Source organism: Balaenoptera physalus (genome assembly GCF_965194825.1).
Source record: "Balaenoptera physalus genome assembly, chromosome: X".
In the NCBI taxonomy this organism is placed as follows: domain Eukaryota; kingdom Metazoa; phylum Chordata; class Mammalia; order Artiodactyla; family Balaenopteridae; genus Balaenoptera; species Balaenoptera physalus.
In genome coordinates this window covers 118104391-118124369 of record NC_138903.1, presented here as the reverse complement: position 1 = coordinate 118124369, position 19979 = coordinate 118104391, and the positions used below count along the sequence as shown (strand labels likewise).

Here is a 19979-nt window from a genome sequence, read left to right as displayed (position 1 = left end):
TTGAAGTGTTAACCCCAATCAACTTTGGGGGGCCCAAACTAGTTTACCAAAAGCCAAGTGCACTTAAAACTGGAGAGAAGAGGGGTGACAGCATTGGAGCTTGCAACCCAGAGAGCAGCATAAGAATCACGCCCCCCGAGGTGAAGAGTCTCTTCTGTTTGATGTAAAAACAACGAAAGGAAAATGAACAAAACAGAAAACAGGATGCAAATTCTATCCTTCCAAATCAGTTTTTAGACTTTTATATATCCTGATATCCATTACTCTTTGACTACGTTTAAAATGCTTAGTTCATCGTCGATTTTCCTTTTTTGTTGTATTTCAAAGATGACTAAGTGGCACATACTTGACTTACCTAAAAGAGGGAGTAAAACTGGGTAGTTGTACGGCATCACAAAGAGGTTTACACAAGTTAAAGTCGTACTGGCTTTTAAATAACCAAACGGATATCCAAGTTCATTGTATTTTCCACTGCTAGTAACAAATACCTGAGAAGATGGTGAAGTAATGTACCGTTACGACAATAAGGATTTTATGTAAAACTAAACACAGCAACATTCCATACTGACATCTCTGGCACAATTTAATTGTAATTTAAAAATGGGAATAGTGCTTTCACTATATTTATGTCAAAACATATCGTACTAAAGAAGAATGTTCAGATTGCAATTCTTCTGCAAATTGCGTTAAGAAATGAAACCGTACTATGCAATAACGATTCAGAGACCACAGGCTGCATCAACAATACCCAAATATTTACTTGGTTAGCACGATGGAAAATAAGGCTGAAATACCACTAAGTGATACCAGCCATGAAAACAAATTGACTTCTCAAAAGAACAAGTGGTGACCAGAGTGGAGACTCTTAGGAAAATGGAACAAGCCCCTATGCCTAAAGCATGCAATTACAAAAACGAAGCCCATTTAAAGGATTATGCTAACACTCCTCATGTGTACTACTATTAAGTTTTGCTCTACTTCCCTTTTATGCCCCACTCCCCTACCCATTTATTCATTTTTCATCCAATAAATATTTATTGAGCAGTCTGTTACAAGCCAGGCACTGGTGATAATTATTTTGATGCAATTATATTGAGCAAGGAGATGCTTTGGTTCAATCTGGAAGGCACTTTCTCTTGTAAATGATCCTGGTGGAGCAAACATTCAATAAAAATGAAAACATTAATCTTTATTCCATATGACTAGCATCTTATTCCTTATTGATATTCCTGATGTGATATATATTATATTGTCAGGTCCCATACACCTGATATGCTATTCTGGAGTCCGCTGGCTATCATGTTTTCTCTGTGTTCCATGGTCACTCTTTGGCCCAAATCAGGGCATCAGTATGTACTTTTAGGGACCTAGACCTTTACCTTTTCTAAAGCCCTTCAGCAGGATTATTTAAGACAAAAGTCAAACCCTGATGGTGAACAGAACCCACTTACTTTGCTAATTCTTGGTACCAGCCATATCACCTACCAGCTCACTAAATTCTTGCTATACTTAGCTGTAGCTAAGAATAAACCCTTCCTATGTAATGGATGCCTCCACAAAAAAATGGGTTGTGCTAAAACGTGACTCACCTACTAGATTTCATGTCTTAATCTGAACCTTAATAGAAACAGATAATTGTAATAAAACATGTTGGATTTCCTCCAGTTTCCTAAGTGTGTATAATAGAAAAGGGGGAAAATCATCATAAAGGATAAAAAAGTTACAGCCAGCAAGGATCAGACCTGTAATTCCCCTGAAAGGAAAAGCACTGTTTTTTGTTCCTTTCTCACTCCCTTTCTGTCTTTACTCCCTCCCTTCCCACCTTCATACCTTCCTTCCTTCCCATAAGCCCACTGAGTTTTTCCAAATTTCTTATCACCTGCAGATTCATAGAATTTGGGGGTTCAAAGGGATCATTAGAGACCATCTAGTCTAGAGAAAGTGTCTGATCCAAGACCACATAGCTGGTGGCAGAGCTAGGGTTAGAATCCAGTCTCCATTATGATTTTGCCAAATTTCCCAGCTCCTGGCTCATCTTATTCTTTTTCACTCCCACTAATTCATCGCATTAAACTACTCTAAACCAAAGTAACGTAAGATGCGAGAGAAAGACATATGGCATATTCGAGGGGCGCTGCAGGGATCTTAAGGATTTCTTAAGTTCCTTTGGAGAAGATTTACAAGGAAGGTGCCATATAGAAAAGAGGGTTTCATTTAGGGAAGAAGTATAATTTATAATTTTATTTGCTTTTATTCCAAAATGTTTTTCAATTCATAAATTCAAGCCTCTGTCTTGATTTTAACTTAGCATTCTATCATCCCTATCTCTACATTTCTAGCACATTTTTGGTGTATTTTATTGAAATATAAACATACGTTCAAAAAAGTGCATGAATTATAAGTATACAGTTCAATGAATGTTCAAAAGCGAATGCACGTGTGTCATCAGCACCCAGATCAAGAAATAGAACCTAACCGGAAACCCCCTTGTGTCTTTTTCTGGTCACTACTCTGTACCCCCAAGAGAAATCACTGTCCCGACTTTTAACAGAGTCAGGCAGTCTTACCTCTTTTTGAACTATATAAAGTCGAATCATATGATATGTGATCTTTTACGTCTGGCTTCTTTCGCTCAATATCATATTTATGAGATCATTCTGTTTCTTGCACTTTTACATCCTTGTTTTATGCCTGTTCCTTTTTTTTCTACCCAGTTTTAGCATCTTTGGAGAATTCAAGTAGCTTAAAGGCAAGTAGTAGCAATGATTTCACATTTTAGGATGAAACAGATGGCAGTCTGAAAGTGTTCCTTGCGTAAGTGGAACCTAACAATTACTGATTGCTATACGGTGCTGTAGTTTAGAAATAGAACAAACATCCTTACAGTGTAGGGCTTCCTTATTATATTCAAATAAAAAGGCTGTGACTGCCACGTCCGGATTTTCACAAATTAAAATCCAAAGGTGAGTCTATTAACAAATCAGCAAGCCCTTCTGGCTGAAGTATAACCCTTGGAAGAGCCAGTGTATGTGCATTTGCCTGTACATTTGCCTCATCCAAGGAAAACCCACACTACACTCACCAATGTGGTTTGTACTACAGGAAGAAGGGTTTGATTACATTACACAAATAAAGTAGTTTCAGGCTTATTTATTTATTTATTTTTTGGTCAAAAATATCTTGTGGGCTTCCCTGGTGGCGCAGTGGTTGAGAATCTGCCTGCCAATGCAGAGGACACGGGTTCGAGCCCTGGTCTGGGAGGATCCCACATGCCGCGGAGCAACTGGGCCCGTGAGCCACAATTACTGAGCCTGCGCGTCTGGAGCCTGTGCTCCGCAACAAGAGAGGCCCGCACACCGGGATGAAGAGTGGCCCCCGCTTGCCGCAACTAGAGGAAGCCCTCGCACAGAAACGAAGACCCAACACAGCCAAAAATAAATAAATAAATACATAATAATTAAAAATGAATATCTGCGAAAAAAAAAAGAATAAATAAAGGAACTCCAGTTTAAAAAAAAAAATATCTTGTACTGGGAATTCCCTGGCGGTCCAGTGGCTAGGGCTCCGCACTTCCACTGCAGGGGGCACGGGTTTGATCCCTGGTCAGGAAACTAAGATCCTGCATCCCAATTTTAAAAATTAAATTTTTAAATATTTTTTTAATTAAAAAAATATTGTAGTTCCAATCTGTCAAGTTCACAATAAGGACTGAGAACATTGCTTCAGCTGAAGAATCCATAGGTGACTAGAATTACATCCTTTAGGTTAGGGATTCTTTTTTTTAAAATTTATTTACTTTCCTTATGTTTTTTGGCTGTGTCGGGTCTTAGTTGCGGCACACGAGATCTTTGTTGAGGCATGCGGGATCTTTTTGTTACGGTGCACAGGTCTCTCTCTAGTTGTGGCATACAGGCTCCAGGGCACATGGGTTCTGAAGTTTGCGGCACGCGGGCTCTCTCATTGAGGCACACGAGCTCAGTAGTTGTGGCTCACGGGCTTAGCTGCCCCACGGCATGTGGGATCTTAGTTCCCCAATCAGGGATTGAACCCGCGTCCCCTGCATTGGCAGGCGGATTCTTTACCACTGCGCCACCAGGGGAGTCCCTAGGTTAGGGATTCTTAACCTGGGGTCCCTGGATAGGCTGTAGGGGAGTCCTCTAAATCCTCAAATACATAGGCTTCATCAGATCATACTTCCTTAAATGGCAGTCTACGGTAGGCTAGTGATTCATATCAGTCTGAAATTATTTGCTTGGACTTGTTGCTTATTTGATAGCATTTGTGAGAAACATGATCAACAGACTCAGCTCGACTATTCCCAGATTAACCTTTGAAACTTCTTAAAACAATTCCCAGATCTCAGAGTGGTTCCAGACATTTGGCTGACAACAAAGGATAAGTACCTGCCAGCAGGTATGGGGAGACTTTCGTTCCAGGATGTACTGAGTTAACGGTGAAGGTTCAAGTTCGTATTTGTCAAAGGGAAGTTTGTCTATTACCATTGGCTCACAATCTACACAGGAGAACCTCACAACAGGATGAGATGTTCGTGGAGGCTAAAAAACAAGAGGGGAAAATATAATCCGTTATCAAGAGGGCTTACATTTCTGACAATTCTGCAACCCTTTTATGTTTTGTTAAACCATCGCTGAGATCCAGACTACTGTTTTGAGAAAGATGAATTGAGAAAGGTAAATTATAACACTCATAACTACGGTTTCAGGGAAGTAAAAAATAAAACTGCTTTGAATATTAAGAACTCTGAAATTCAGATCCACTTTGCGACCTCCAAGGACTACCTGCCCTTGACGCCTCTGTACCATGAGGTTTCAGACAGGCCAGACACTGCTAGGGAAGAAGAAATCCATGAAGCTTTCTAATGAGGTAATGACAGAGCTGGAGCTACTCACAAGCAAGGTGAATGACTGTAAAGGCATGTAAACGGCAAGATAGAGACTGAAAAGGAGCCCATCACAACTCCAGAGCCTGGTTGAAATTTTCTTCGCAGCTGAGTTTTTACAGCATTTCTCACACCCACACACTTCCTTGAACAGCTAGAGCTGGGGATGCTTTTGGCTGGGCTGAAAGGCCCGTGTACCTGGGGTACCAGAGCAGATTGATGGAGCAGCCATTTTATTAATGGCTTTAGCTTGTGGGGATGGAGAGCACCAGAGAGAGAAATGGTGGCAGCAGGGGCAAATGGAGAGAAAAAGAGATTGGACAAGTTCCAGGGTCAAGAGTGAGACGTGGCTCTACCTACTCTGGCTGAGAGATCTGTAAGGCTGATGTGAATACGACAAAACACCTGTTTCCTTCATAAAAGGGAAAAACATGCCCATTTGGCGTTATGATTTACAAGCCTACAAGATGTTTTGGAAGCTGAGAAAAATAGCCTTCCAATGTGCTTTTAAATCTGAAGCTACGAGCTATGTGTGAGTTTCCTGAAATTCCTTCTATTCTGGTTTTTAAAAAATTTTTTATTTTAATCAAAGTTGCAAAATATTTCTGGCTTATTAGATTGAAATCTATAAAAAGACATGAGTGGGGACTTCCCTGGTGGCGCAGTGGTTAAGAATCCGCCTGCCAGTGGATGCGACACAGGTTCGAGCCCTGGTCCGGGAAGATCCCACATGCCGCGGAGCAACTAAGCCCGTGAGCCACAGCTACTGAGCCTGCGTTCTAGAGCCGGTGAGCCACAACTACTGAGCCCGTGTGCCACAACTACTGAAGCCCTCATGCCTAGAGCCTGTGCTCCACAACAAGAGAAGCCACCGCAGTGAGAAGGCCATGCACCGCAATGAAGAGTAGCCCCCGCTCGCTGCAACTAGAGAAAGCCCACACGCAGCAACAAAGACCCAACGCAGCCAAAAATAAAATTAATTAATTTAAAAAAATAGAACTTCATTTAAAAAAAAAAGACATGAGTGAAACCCTGTCACCAGCAATAATGAAGCAAATTTGTAACGAAAACATTCAGTCTGGGGTTTGAAGGGGCTGAGAGTAACTGGGCCCTGAGGTTTGACAAGCGCGCCACCTTGGTGCCCCAAGGGATGGGATTAGGAGACAGAGCCTCACCCACGGCAGGGGCTGAAGATGGCTCTTCAGTCGTACATTCGGGCCTTTCGTGGCCACCTCTGAAAAAAATGCAGGAGCCTCAAAATAGCAATCCAGGAGAAAATGCAGTTCATGTCAGAAATGTCTAAAACCTAGATAGACTATAGATTAGCTGAACCAAGAAGGTGCTGGAAGAGCAGTGACCTTTTTGTGCCCCCTCCCTCCCTCAAGGATTACTCTGGCCTTTTTATATTGGCCGCGGGGAGGGAGGAAGATGAAAGGGAGAGTGGGTTTCATATGGTTTCCCTTATTACTAGACACCGCGCCTTCCCCCCTCCCAAGCCAATTCATCTGGTGCTAGGAGCAACTACAATATCAAACCTTCTTCCACCAAATACAGTGAACAAAAAGATAAACCCTTGCTTAGAGATTATTTTAAAAATATTGCTTAATTACCCATTGTTGAAAGGTGCATTGCCAAGGAACTCAAGTCCACTGATTACAAAAACCTGAAAAGTAGGCCCACAAAGTCCCACTACATGTCTAATGGCTCCCTCGGAGGAAGTAGAATGACCTCTGCTTTGAATATGTTTCTAGAGCCTATACAAGGTGCAAACTAAGTTCTAATTTCCAGGGGATGTACGTGAAAATCAATGCCTGCCCTTTTTAGAGATTGTTTTTACCATGTAAATCAAGTCAGCGGCTCTGGCTCTGAAATAACAACCAAGTCACAGATTGCAACAGCATCAAAAATAACAATATTTTAACATCTGAACAGGGCGGGTCAAGTGGCAAAGGCAACTGAAAGAAAGAATGCCAGAACAGAAAGGAGGTCCTCTCTTGCTTTTAGGTACAAGCTAGACTTTTCAGTAAGAAATAGAAGGCACAACTTAAAAGCTTCCAAGCTATTTTAAAAGGTTCTCTGCAATCAACTAATGGAAAATCCAGAATGATGTTTACCTTATTGTTTTATGACACTTACTAGTGAAGGTAAATTCTGATCTGGCCAAAAAGATTCTGGAATTGGCCAATGTCCAACAGGAACACCAGTCTTAGAGTTAGGTCGCACATAAATGAGCTTATGACAGCTATGCCATGGTTGAGCAGCAAATGAATTGCTTGGCCTGGATGAATCCATAAGTCCATCTAAAAGTTAAACAAAAGACAGACTAAGGCATGAATTTCCTTTCACAGCCTCTGATCTTCTTGTACAGATTTTTCAGTTAAAAGCAAAGTACAAAACAAAACCAAATCAGTGATTCATGAAAGATGGAAGTAAAAAGTGACTCTACTAGGATTTCTGAATGTTCTCTCTAGCAACTCTTTTCATCATCTAATCCACCCCCTCTAATCCAACATCCTGCCCCCCCCAATTCCTTAATTACAACCAAAATATGTAGTTATATGGAAGACTGTTACAAAGTTAGTTTTAAATTTTCTGAGATTTGGACACATAAATTAAACACACTAAATAAACCACAACAGTTATTTTTCCAAATTAGGCAAATGAAATTGTTCATTTCCTGGTATAGTTTTACATTTTTGAATCTGACAAATGGGTCATAAATTCTATTTAGATTTTCTATTTCCAACTAGATGAAAAAAAGTATTCTTTACTAAACAGTTAGACCCAATGACCACAAAGGCAAATTCACCAAAAGGTAGAAGGAATGCTGACAACACGATCTATGTATATAGTTGGGGAGGGAACACAAAGCAAATGCATCAAGTTTATGTGGACTAATTCATTATAGTTTGCCCATCCCACCATTAAAATCCCATGGAAACTGGGCATCGTATAATGCTGAATAATATATCCTGAATGCATTTTAATTATTTGAACTAGCATATTTCATTTGCCCCCGGAAAACAGGACAAGGCAGAGTTACATAACCTTTAAGGGGATGATTCATTAGTCTAAATTATATTTGTAAAAGATATGTGTTAGTGATTTGAGTCTCATTTTTTTCTTCAATATCATTTGATTTACTTAAGCATTACTTTAAACAAGTAATTACTTTAGAGCAGGGGATTTACTGCGGCCCATGGAGCTCTAGAGAATACATGTAATGCTTCAGGGGACCAAGACACCCCCCCCTAAAGTTGAGCTCACAATTCTGGGGATGTGCATTTTTCTGAGGAGAAAGTTCTTAGCTTTCACCAGAATCTCAAAGGTTAAGAACTCTGGACAAAGGGGAAATGGAGCTAGAAAGAATGTCTGAGCTATTTACGTGACACCATCAAACTGGTTTTCAGTAGGAAAGTTCCCTGTTCACATGAAGGTAATGAACACAAAATTATAGACCTGAGTGGTCAATCGTTACCAATATAACATGTCCTTCCTTTACAACTAATTTAATTAGTTTAAAATGGGCTGTGAAGCCTCAGTCTTCTACAGCAGGTGGTTTTTGTTGTTGTTGTTGTTTTTGGTTTTGGTTTTTTGTGTGTGTTTTTTTTTTTTTTTGGCCATGCGGCATGTGGGATCTTAGTTCCCTGACCAGGGATAGAACCTGAGCCCTCCGCAGTGAAAGCCCGGAGTCTTAACCACTGGACTGCCAGGGAAGTCCCTACAGCAGGTGTTTTTAAATTGGAGTCCAAGAACCCCTGAAATGAAATGCAAAATTATGTGTGTATGTGTTGACCATGTCCATTTTCCTGGGGAGAGGGCTCTCTATTTTTTCTAACAGCTTCTCAAAGGGTTCTGGGGACTAAATAGCAAAAAGGTCAGGAACCACAGGATCCACTGCTTCAGCAAGAAATGTGTGTCTTTCTGCCCCTTTGCACTTACTCCCTTTGCTTCTCCAGGCAGCTACCACTAATTGTGGGCACAGCGATTAAAATGTATGGATCAGATCAGACAAGCACTGTGGTGATGATGGAGTCTAGGTACACATATGTATGTATGTGTGTGTAGGAATGAGGAGAAGCGATGCCCTAGAACAGAGCTCTGAGGAAGCCGTGCAATGGGGTATGACTCCCTTTCCCAATACAAAAGTAGCTCTGCTTTCATATTTTGAGATGTTGAAGTTTCTATAAAATCTCATTTGAAGAGAAAAGGTTCTGCAGTTAAAAAGTGGCCAGGAAAATACTGGTGTAGGATCTTATAGAATATTAGCAGTTCCTGGCTAAACACACAGATTTCATCAAGATAGCTTGGCACGTTTGGCGCTCACAAGACCAAAAGCAGATGGCTGGTTAAATGGCACTCTGTAGTCAATCTCCAGATATTTCATGAATAGAGAAGTGAAGAATTCAGTGTCATCCCAAGACTGGGACCAGGAATATGAAATGGGTAGGGAAAAGGGAGAATTTTCTGAGGAGGATTTGACGTTGAATTAAAGCTAGAATTTGGCTACCTGAAATGTATCCACAGGCAATGAATGAATGGTAGTTGTTTGGATGGATGTTTGTAACCACTTGATTGTGTGTGGCTAGTGAAGACTGCGTCTATTGCGATTAGTTCAATGTTTTCTCAACTTCAGATCACTCTCCTATATAACACTTTAAGGTTAAAAAAAAAAGGGTTATCTACTGTACCTTCTCCAATAGGAAGTGGATCTGGTCCCGTTTTTTCAAAGTTAATAACTACACCACTCTGAACTTTTTGAACTAAAGATTCTAAACATTGATTCAACATTCTCTGTGTTCTAACACAGTAGGAGCGACCTATACCAGAAGGAAAAACAAATAGTACAAGTTTTATCAAATAAAACACTACTTAACAATACAAGCATCTGAAATCCTAAAATACAACTTGAAATCATCAAAACTACACTGGCAGCAAACATCACACTGATGATGAGCTTAAGCAGCAGAGTTGAAAGATTCGGAAGGAAAAGAAGTAAAGACTGGATGTGGCATTTAAGAAAAACGGTGCTCTGCTGCCCTGAATTTTTCCTTTAGAAATAGTAAATATTGCCAATACCTCCTGTGACCTCACACATCTGTGTGATGGCAGATTCATCAGTTGGTACACTCCCTAGCTGCTCTGGTTCAGTAGAAGTCAATCCAGGCAAACGCAACACCAGGGCAAATAACCTTTGATCCCAACGAAAAGGTTCTTTGGTTAGTTCACTTCCAGGCAGAGGAGAATTCAAAGGCAGATGAAGCTGATAAGGCAAAATTGGAAAAGTTTCATCATAACAACCCATACAAAAATGAAGACAGTTCAAGAGTTATAGAGTTCACCTTTCTTTGATGTCGTCAATAAAATGAGGCAATCTTTCAAGGATTACCAAGATGGAACGTTTGATCAAACTTATTCTTAACTGAAAGAGCTGCATGTTCTCTGCCATTTAAACGAAATTCGAAAAAAATGAAATCTCACCTCTTCTTGAACACCAGCAGTACTTGTTAACTTGTTTCCATCTGTGATGGTAATTAAAATAGATGGTTCTAAAAAAAATGGATTTCTCCCCTAAAATACATTTAAGAAGTATTAGAGCTGTGTAAAGTAATAACATTGTATTTCAACTTTTACATTTGCCTCGCCTGTGATCTTTCAAGTGTGTGATCAAATTTGCCTGGATCAATAAGAAGGAAAAGATTAGGGACTGAAGTGGGTGGGAATCAAAATAACAATCCCTGCAGAGGTAACATTCAGAATAAACTGAGGAATTCTTATAATTCAGGAACCACCCCAAACTATAACATCCGAATTCCCCTCTCCCTCTGCTTTCCAAGTAATCATAAAAGAAAGATATTAAAGGGATTATAATGGCAGCATTCCCCACACCCGTGTATCATTCAGAATCCTGGCACAGTGAGGGGGACGTTAGTGACTTATGCTCTGCAACCTGGCCAGGGACTGGTTATTGTGAGCAGAGCTTTTACAGTAGGAAAGTGTAATGATAGCATCAGCAAATGCTATTCTGCCTTCCTCTTATACTAGAGCTTTTTCGTTGAATTGAGAGGGACGAGGGACTTAAGGACTCTGAAAGTTTCTCTTCAATTGTCTTGTTCCAATATTTCTCAGCAATTTATTCATCCCATGATAGCTGATGATCTGATGCGTAGGCAATTTTAACTATTTTATGGTCAAGCCACATAAAAGACTCCCCCAAAAGGATTTTTGTTAAAGTATGTATTTAAAAGATACATGGACCTCCTTTTGGACGTTATAAAAAGGAGCAGAAAACTTGGTAGCCATGCCCAATTTTAAATTCTTACCCCAAGTCACCAAAATAAATTAGCTATACTCACTCAAAAATTTTTTTACCTGTCCATAATTGTCTATTCCAGATATTAATCTATTGAGATTTAACAAATCAAATGAGGATCTTAGAGCCTGACCAAGAGTAGTCAGTCCAGAAGCCTGAAGATTTTTTAGTTCACTCATGAATGTTGCGTGATTTTCCTTCCAACCAGCCTGAAAACCAAACATTTACAAAGAAATTCTCAGTTATACAATGAACGATATATAAAGTGCAAACAACCACCAAATAGCAAGTATCAAACCTCTAACAAATTAATAATTCCTTAATCTAATTCTATTCTATATCTCGACTGATGAAGTGGAACAAAAGCAGGCCATTAGGTTCAGAAAGATCTGCATTCAGTCCATTATGGCTGGAGGGCTTTGGCTCAAGAAGTCTAGTTTGCTATTCAGGCTCAATCAAACCTACCAAAACACCTCAGTATTTACCTTAGTTTGGCACTGAGGATGAGCACAGAGTACGGGGCAGAGGAAGGAGTAATTTTTTAAATGCATCGTCCTTGATAGAGACAATTAGCTATTGAGTGTCTGATTTACATGAACTTTTCTAACCAAGATTTTTTTCTCCCAAACAATATTTTCACTTTAAACAAGAGTATAGGTGGAATTATAGGAATGGAGCCACAACTATGTGGAGACAATCCTTCTGGCATCTTTAAGCATTCAGAAAGGCGCAAATCTGGAATAAGGGAGAAAGAAAAGAAACAAAAAGTTTTGACAAAGAAGCAGCATCGCCTAGGCACCCCCAGCAGCTATGAACAGCAGCAAAGAACCAAAGACCCAAGGTCAACAGCCAACATGCTCTGATTGAATCATTTGTAGAATGGAAGGAAAGGACCACGTTGACTGTTCAGCAATGTGGTTATAAAGACAAAGCAGCACAAAACGCCAAGAAGAGAAGCCAAAAGAAGATGGCAGCTAACAGTAGGTCACAGAGGAATAGGCCAGCAAAGGAGACAGTAGACAGCACAGCCCGGCGACTTTGTGGGACGAACGGCCACCTGAGTCTTGGTAGCCCTGCGGGCAGTAGTGTAATATGTTGAAGGTTCAAGTCATGCCAACCAGACCAGTAGAGCTAGAGGTGGAAAGCTAGCGCAAATAATGCAGAGCTAAACGAAATGACTGAAGTTTCATGTTCAGCTAAAGACCATTATCCACACAACTAGAGCAAACGCTATCTTTTCTAGTTTCATAGCCTCCTAAAGCAATCTGGGTCAGAGTGACTGAAAGGCAGAAAAGGGGCCCATTGCCTGTACCCTACTATGAAGTATATGCATGACCTTGAGCAAACCTGTCATCTCTTAGGACCTAAGTTTCATTATCTGAAAATGAAGAGGATTAGATAAACAGGGATACTGTGTAAGGCTGTGCATGTTACAACCCTGGAGAGCCATTCACATTGTGACCCATGAGAATGGCGCCCCCTAGGCTTGAACAGTATGCAACGTCCATAACCATACAAGGTGAAGGTGATCCTGGTTAAGATCCTTTCCAGTCCAATAGTCTGGATTCTGTGAAATTAAAAATGTGCCTTTAGGGACTTCCCTGGTGGTGCAGTGGTTAAGAATCTGCCTGCCAAAGCAGGGGACACGGGTTCAAGCCCTGGTCTGGGAAGATCCCACCTGCTGTGGAGCAACTAAGCCTGCGAACCACAACTACTGAGCCTGTGCGCCTAGAGCCCGTGCTCCACAACAAAAGAAGCCACCACAATGAGAAGCCCGCGCACCGCAACGAAGAGTAGCCCCGGCTCACCGCAACTAGAGAAAGCCCGCGTGCAGCAACGAAGACCCAACACAGCCAAAAATAAAATTAATTAATTCATTAATTTTTTAAAAATGTGAGTTTCCTCTTTGTGTGTGTGTGTGTGTTTCCTAACATATCCTGTAAGTCAAAGGATCTAAAGGTAGAAACTTTCCATGTATTATTCCTTTGGCCAGACTGTATATATGACTTATAGTAGCTGGGAAAAGTAGAGGATGGGAATAATTCCTTGTGGCCCAAGGAAAATCTTACTGAACTAGACAAACTAAACTTTTGTTAAAAGGAAGGATTATGATTTGAATTGTCCTCATCAAATACCTAGAAATATCAGCAGGTGATTATAAGTCACACTGAATTCAAAACTTAGCTTTCTTATTTGGGGTAGAAGAGAAGGTCTACAGCTGCAGGAGAGGGATAGCATCAATTCTTTCCTTTATTTATCCAACAAATTTTTATGGACCAACTATGCTATGCTGGGCAGAATGCTACATGCTGTAGATATCAAGAGGAATTAGCCCTTGAGGAGTTCCTGCCGCAAAGGAATAAGGAATGCAGTTATGGAGACGGAAAGAACAAATGACCAGGGAGTTAGGGAAGGCTTGTCACAGAAGACGGGGCATTTGAAGAAGTCTAATGGCATGAGGAGAAGATCATGGGATCCCCACACTGATGTGAGGAGTGGAGGGGGCAGGGCAAAGGAAGAGAACAGAGTTTATAAAAGGACGGGGCTTCCTGGGGAACCGCAAGTAATTTGATTATCATCACTCTGAGTACGCAGCAGGAGGCAGAGCTGATAAGCTGGGCTCTGACTATAACGTGCTGTGTACATTGTGCTCAGTAGTCTGGATTTTATCTGTTGGCCCTGGGAATGACTTGAGGTTTTTAATTAGGGGCGTGGCATGATCAGATCTGTATTTTAGCAAGATCGTTCTGCTGGGAGTTGGAGAATAAATTGTGGGGTGCAGGGGAAGCTGAAGCTTGAGGCAGGGAAACTGGTTTGGAGAATGTTGCAATAGCTTATGAGAAAAGTGATGAAAGCCTGAGCGAGGGCAGCGGGGATGGAGAGGAGGCTGCAGATTAAAGAAGTATTTCAGAGGTGGAGTCAGAAGGATTTAGTAGCTAATTAGGGGCATGGGTGAGGGAGAAAAAGGGTCATACATTAGGTTGAGTTCTCTTGCTTGGGCAAGCCTGTGAATGGTGGGGTCTTTCACCCAGAAGCCACTTTACAAAGTTGTCTTTTTTTTTTTCAGAACGGCTTCATTTAGCAATCTAACTTCTACACTGTACACTCAGAGTTATATCTGCAGCAAGTGTTGAACTCCTGAGAGCCACAAGATAGTTCAAGGCATGACTAAAGAAAAATCAGTGAACTACTTGATCTGGTAAAGGGTTGGGATAAGGTTTGAGTACCACCTAAGCAAGCACCCTATAACTCATCTGTGTTTAAAATAATGTGTCCTAATTGTCACTAATCAATCTGTCAGAATGATTGCTCTTTAAAATTTCCTTTCTAATATGAATTGAAAACATTTTACAAATTGTTTCTGCACCTGAATCACTGGCATTCAATTTTTAGGTCAATTCCAATCCTTTGCAATGAATTAGACAATACTTGAAATTTGAATGCTATTCCTATCTCAGTACTACACAGTGTATGGGCTACATTTACAACCCAAAGCAATAAACTTCTTGGTAGCAGTTTAGCTCCTTCAAGAGAAGAATTAATGCCCCTAAATCCAGTCCTCAGAATGCTGAAGGGGAAAAAAGGCCTACAGAGTAATTTAAATATCTAGAGAACCTTATTAATGTGAAAAATTCTTCCAAAAAGATAATTATTAGTTCTAGTGGGAGAAAGTATATGTTTATATTCTTCATTCATTGCTTGCAGTTGATTTTTTCATAAATGAATTCAGGACAGCCCGTTGACCTTCTTAATACAGTCTTTTCTTTCAAGTAACTCCAAAGATATCCTACTCTCATGTCAGTAAAACCTTTACTCCTGATAATAACTTCCATACATTTTTATGGAGCTTTACAGCTTACAAAGCATTTTCATACTTCACATTTGCCCAAGACAATCCTATAAAATAGGCATGGTATTACCATCCTTATTTTGTTTTAACAGACCAGGAGGAAGTAAGACTTGAGTATGTCTTGTTTGTTGGGGGGATAGTGGATAGTCAGAGAGGCACAGTCTGGAGCTGCACTATCTGATCCAGTAGCCCCCCAGCCACTGAGAACTTGAAACATGGCTAGTCTGACTTGAGATGCGATATAAATGTAAAATACACATGGGATGTTGAGGACTTGGAACAACAACAAAGAAGAATGAAGATATCTCATTATTTATTTTTCGATTGATTGCATGTTGAAGTGATAATGTTTTGAATGCTTTTAGGTAAATAAAGTATATTACTAAAAGTGTCACCTGTGGCTACTAGAAAATTTGAAATGCTGTGTATGGCTGGCATTATATATCTATTGGACAGAGATCATCTAGAGGGAACTGAAGGTCAGGCAGAACTTGGCCTTGCTTCAGCAGAAAATAGACTCATTACAGATTCCAAGGCTGGGAGAAACAGGATCAAACAGTGTCTCAGGAAGGTCAGTCTGGCAGTGAATTATAGGATAGACTGGAGAAGGAGAAGCTGTAGTCAGGAAAAATAAGCTAGGAGGTTAGAATAGGCATCTAGGCCTGAGGAAGGGGTTAACTGAGAAACATTTTGAACCACCAAGATAGGACTTGGTGACAGACAGACCATAGGCCTAAATGAGACAGAGTAACAGATGATTACAAAACTCCTAACCTAAGACGACTAAAGAATAGAGGTTTAGGACAAAGGAAAAACCCGGGGTGAATGAAATCCTAAACTAAGAGTTTACTGTCTTCACAGGTCAAGTTTTTAAAGCCTCCCAGAAGTAAAGTGAGAATAATGATGATGATGATAAATAATAATCATAGGTAATATTAATCAGTGCCTATGTGTCAGGAACTCACTTATGCTAAGCAGAGCATTTTATATCTATCCTTCTCATCTGAGCCTCATAACCACCCCATGAAGTAGGTGCTATTATTATGTCCATTTTATAGATTAGCACACTGAGGCTCAGAGAGGATAAGCAACTTGTCCAGGTCAAAACAACTAATAAATGGCACAGCCAGGATTTGAACCCAGGTAGCCTAACTTTAGAACCCACCAATGTAAAGCACTCTACTAGAGATTGTTCTACCTATTCTACATATTCACCTCATAGACACGTCTCGTTACACTAGCTTAAAGGTTCATAAGTTTAATGGAATTTCCAAATTTCATTAATTTAAGCCTACTTTCCCTGATGTCAGAACGCAGACCAGTTCGGTGTGGGGAGCAGTGAATTAGGACTTGGAAGACCCTGGTCTAATCCTGGCTGTAACTAACTAGCAAAACAAGTGGTCCAGAGTAAGTCGTTTCCCCTTACTGGGGCTGTTTCCTCACCTAAGCAATGAAAAACCTGAAAACCAACTCTAAGGTCCCTTCCAGTTTTCATATCCTAGCATTCCATACCTTGTATCCATCCTTTATATAAATCTGACTTACAGAAAGAAAATGCCTCATATCTTAATAAATATGCTAATTCAGGTCTGGTTTAGATTTGTATAGCCAACTAAAGACATCTTTGAATATCAGCAGGAAGAATATGGGCCTTTCAGTCTGTCAATGACTTGGGTTCTCCCCGCAGCTCTACGGACTAGCCTACTAGCCTTTTATTCCCTACTCATATCACCACAAAAAGGAGAGAGTCTGTACTCCTTTCCTCAGAAGGGCAAAGCCTAAAAGAAATATTTTCTACTACCCTCTGCACCCCTATTTCCATGTCCTTATCTGGTATGTTCTCTGCCATATGGTGCTTAAAGGGTAGGTTTTGCCCCTGTGACAGAACTATAGTGGAGGTCTGTCAACATGCAAACTATTTGGAAGCTTTTTATGAACACACATCTAAGTTATACCCTCCAGTCTAGCTTTTTTCAGGAATAACGCTGTTACTTAGAATTCTGGCTGGCTCCTGTGTCTTATTTCTCCATTGGTGTCAATGGAGGAGGGAAAGGTAGGGGTGTTATTTAATGGCTCCCCCAAACCTCAGCATCCGAACACTTGTCCTTCCTGAACTTCATCCCATTTCGGCAGGACCATTTCTCTGATTCATTGATCTTTATTTTATTTTTATTTTTTAAAATGAAGAACCCTTTCCTCCAAGGAAATCTTGCCAGGAAGTATAAACAAGTAAAAGAGATAAAAACAGATCAACTGTCCTTGAAGAGGATGTGGCAGGAGCACTCGGGAGCCAGAGGGCCATGTGGCAGTGGTGTTAGGGCCCTTTCTGTAAACGCCTGCTCTATCTCTGAAGGTCACTTGCAATCCTTTTCCAAAATATAAATGATCGTGTTAGACTCAGTATATAGTGCAGATTTAATGAACACGGTATTAACTTCTCCATCCAAGGTAACTGAAAAACATTTTTTAGGGCAGCTGCATCTAGCTTTCCACAGAAGAAGCGCCCCTTAAAAGACCATATAAATGGAATATGTATAAATAAAAAAACAGTTGAATAGTTAAAATCCTCTAGGGTGACAGCTCCTGAAAGAGAATGGCAGTGAATCTTTTCAAACAGCAAAAATAATCCTTCTCTATTACAGATTGTCACAAGCCAGGCTCTCACATGCAGCGAGAGAACCTCTCACTGGAAGGGCATCACTTGCTCTGTCCCTCTGACTGGGTGCTGAGACACTGCACTAACCCATTTTGGGCAAATGCACCCGAAAGCCTCTTTGGACCCTACCCTGAAGAGCAGTTCAATTCAATCCAAGGCTCCCTAGCTTGTTAGCAAGCCCTTCACAATGAATAAAAAGCCTCGCTGGATTGCAGAGAGAAAATACATGTTGTTTCCCTCTCCTTGACAAGACTTTTTAACTTCTATTAAAGGAAATGAAATCAGCCTGGTAATATTTGCCCTTCATAAACTCATATAGAGGGCTATCCCGAACCTTGGGCTCTTCTTCTAGGTGCTTACAAACAAGATGATTAACGGATTTAAGTATTTTCCCAGATGTTGCAAGTTAAAGCCAAAGAGTCTAAATTTAGCAGGGCCATCATTTCTCTTGTTGAAAGATAAACTATTTTCCTTTTTCCATCTGCTCTCCACAAGTTGGGGGAAACTTGCTCTGCAACAACCCAGACAATTTGAATAAATCAACTTCAACGGCATTTTTCAACTAACTTAACTTTCTTCTCCAATTTAACATTCTATCATCTTTGTCATCACAAACTGTTCTTGTGTTGGTAAAGTGACCAGTGGGACAGGATGACATGAAAAATAAGAAGCCCTGCTTTTCCAATCAACTCTCTCTCCTGAGAAGACAAATGACTTTTCCCTTGGTCTTTGCCCTTAGCTTTATATGGAATATTTGTGCGAGTTAAAAGTTTTCAACTTCGAGAATTTTCTTCTCACAACTAAAATGGACTCCAATTCTGATACATATAAGATGAGGTTTACTTGCCCTTTTAGGTAAACAGAACACTGTAACAGCTGAAATCACTTTAATATGTTCAAATGTCTTTTTTTTCAGTATTTTATTTTATTTTATTTTGTGTGTGTGTCTCCATATAAAACGTCTTTTTAAATTGTGTTTACAGCTAGAGCACTTTAAAGGAGGTTGTTAAAACCATGAAATACACATTAGGCAGACGCTATATCATTGAAAGAATAGGATTGTCTCGCTTCTTGTATCAACTTTGAAAACTCTTCTTGCACTATATTTTCTGACCCTATCTGACGCAATATTTTTCCCTTACTACTCTAGCAATTTGGTCTGATTTCACTTTTTTTTGTGGTTTTCTCACTTGACTCAAGGTACTGATACAGTTCTAGGTTCAAAGGAGACATTCTATTATTCTGTGTTTTATGTGTACTAATAAAGCTTTCTCTTGTAAAATTACTTGTTTTAAGACTATCCAGTTCTCAGGACAGGAATAAAGACGCAGACGTAGAGAATGGACTTGAGGATACGGGGAAGGGGAAAGGTAAGCTGGGACGAAGTGAGAGAGTGGCATTGACATATATACACTACCAAATGTCAAATAGATGGCTAATGGGAAGCAGCCGCATAGCACAGGGAGATCAGCTCGGTGCTTTGTGACCACCTAGAGGCGTGGGATAGGGAGGGTGGGAGGGAGTGGCAAGAGGGAGGAGATATGGGGATATATGTATATGTATAGCTGATTCACTTTGTTATACAGCAGAAACTAACACACCATTGTAAAACAATTATACTCCAATAAAGATGTTAAAAAAAAAACAAAACAGAATATCCAGTTCTCTTGGATTCCTTTTTGTCAAATTTACTTCCTCAGGGGCACTTCTTAGTGTCCTGAACTTGCTAAGATACTCGAAGCCCATTTTATTTGATTACATCAGTTCTCTTCCAGAGAACTCTGAATGTTATCATTCTGTGGTTGAGTCCACCAATTTTCATCCATAAGCTTCAGGAAATACTACCAGCCAAGACCACAAAAAAGAAATCTAGCTTACTTGAGTCTTCTACTTTTTAAAAAAATTCTTAGAAATTGACCCCCTAATATATTGCAGAAACTTATTTGACAGTCTGTGGCCTGCTGAATTGTTTTTTCAGCAGATGGTTAAAGACTCTCATAACCACATATTTTTAAGTAAACCAGGCAAAGACATGATTCAGTTTGATTCCACCCTCACAAAGTTCACCATTTTGTGTTACTGGTCTCTTTAAGATACCTAGGATGAGGGTTTTTTTTTTTTTAGTGGATTAACAATCATAAGGATTAGTCTAAAATATCTGCAAAATTCATTTATGACTTTTCAATTCTTACCCAAGGGAATTAAGATAAAATTATGAAGTAGCACACCTCTCAGAGTTCATGTGAAAGCATAAGATCAA

At 40.1% G+C, this 19979-nt stretch overlaps 1 protein-coding gene across 13 annotated transcripts in view; it reads right to left on the bottom strand.

Annotated features, from left to right (window-relative positions):
• Positions 1 to 19979, bottom strand: part of INTS6L (integrator complex subunit 6 like) — a 55450-nt gene that overhangs the window by 16470 nt on the left and 19001 nt on the right. For 10 of the 13 annotated variants that reach the window (XR_014258506.1, XM_082445280.1, XM_082445277.1 and 7 more), the window contains 7 exons: positions 11273 to 11422; positions 10382 to 10471; positions 9980 to 10163; positions 9592 to 9720; positions 7037 to 7200; positions 4404 to 4556; positions 356 to 488 (listed from right to left, as the gene is read on the bottom strand). Coding sequence is in view for 12 of the 13 variants with exons in the window: in XM_082445280.1 (XP_082301406.1) it covers positions 356 to 488; positions 4404 to 4556; positions 7037 to 7200; positions 9592 to 9720; positions 9980 to 10163; positions 10382 to 10471; positions 11273 to 11422 (1003 nt within the window). In the remaining variant the exon portion in view is untranslated. The remainder of the gene's footprint in view (positions 1 to 355; positions 489 to 4403; positions 4557 to 7036; positions 7201 to 9591; positions 9721 to 9979; positions 10164 to 10381; positions 10472 to 11272; positions 11423 to 19979) is intronic. The other 3 variants (XM_082445284.1, XM_082445288.1, XM_082445279.1) reach the window with 3 other exon arrangements.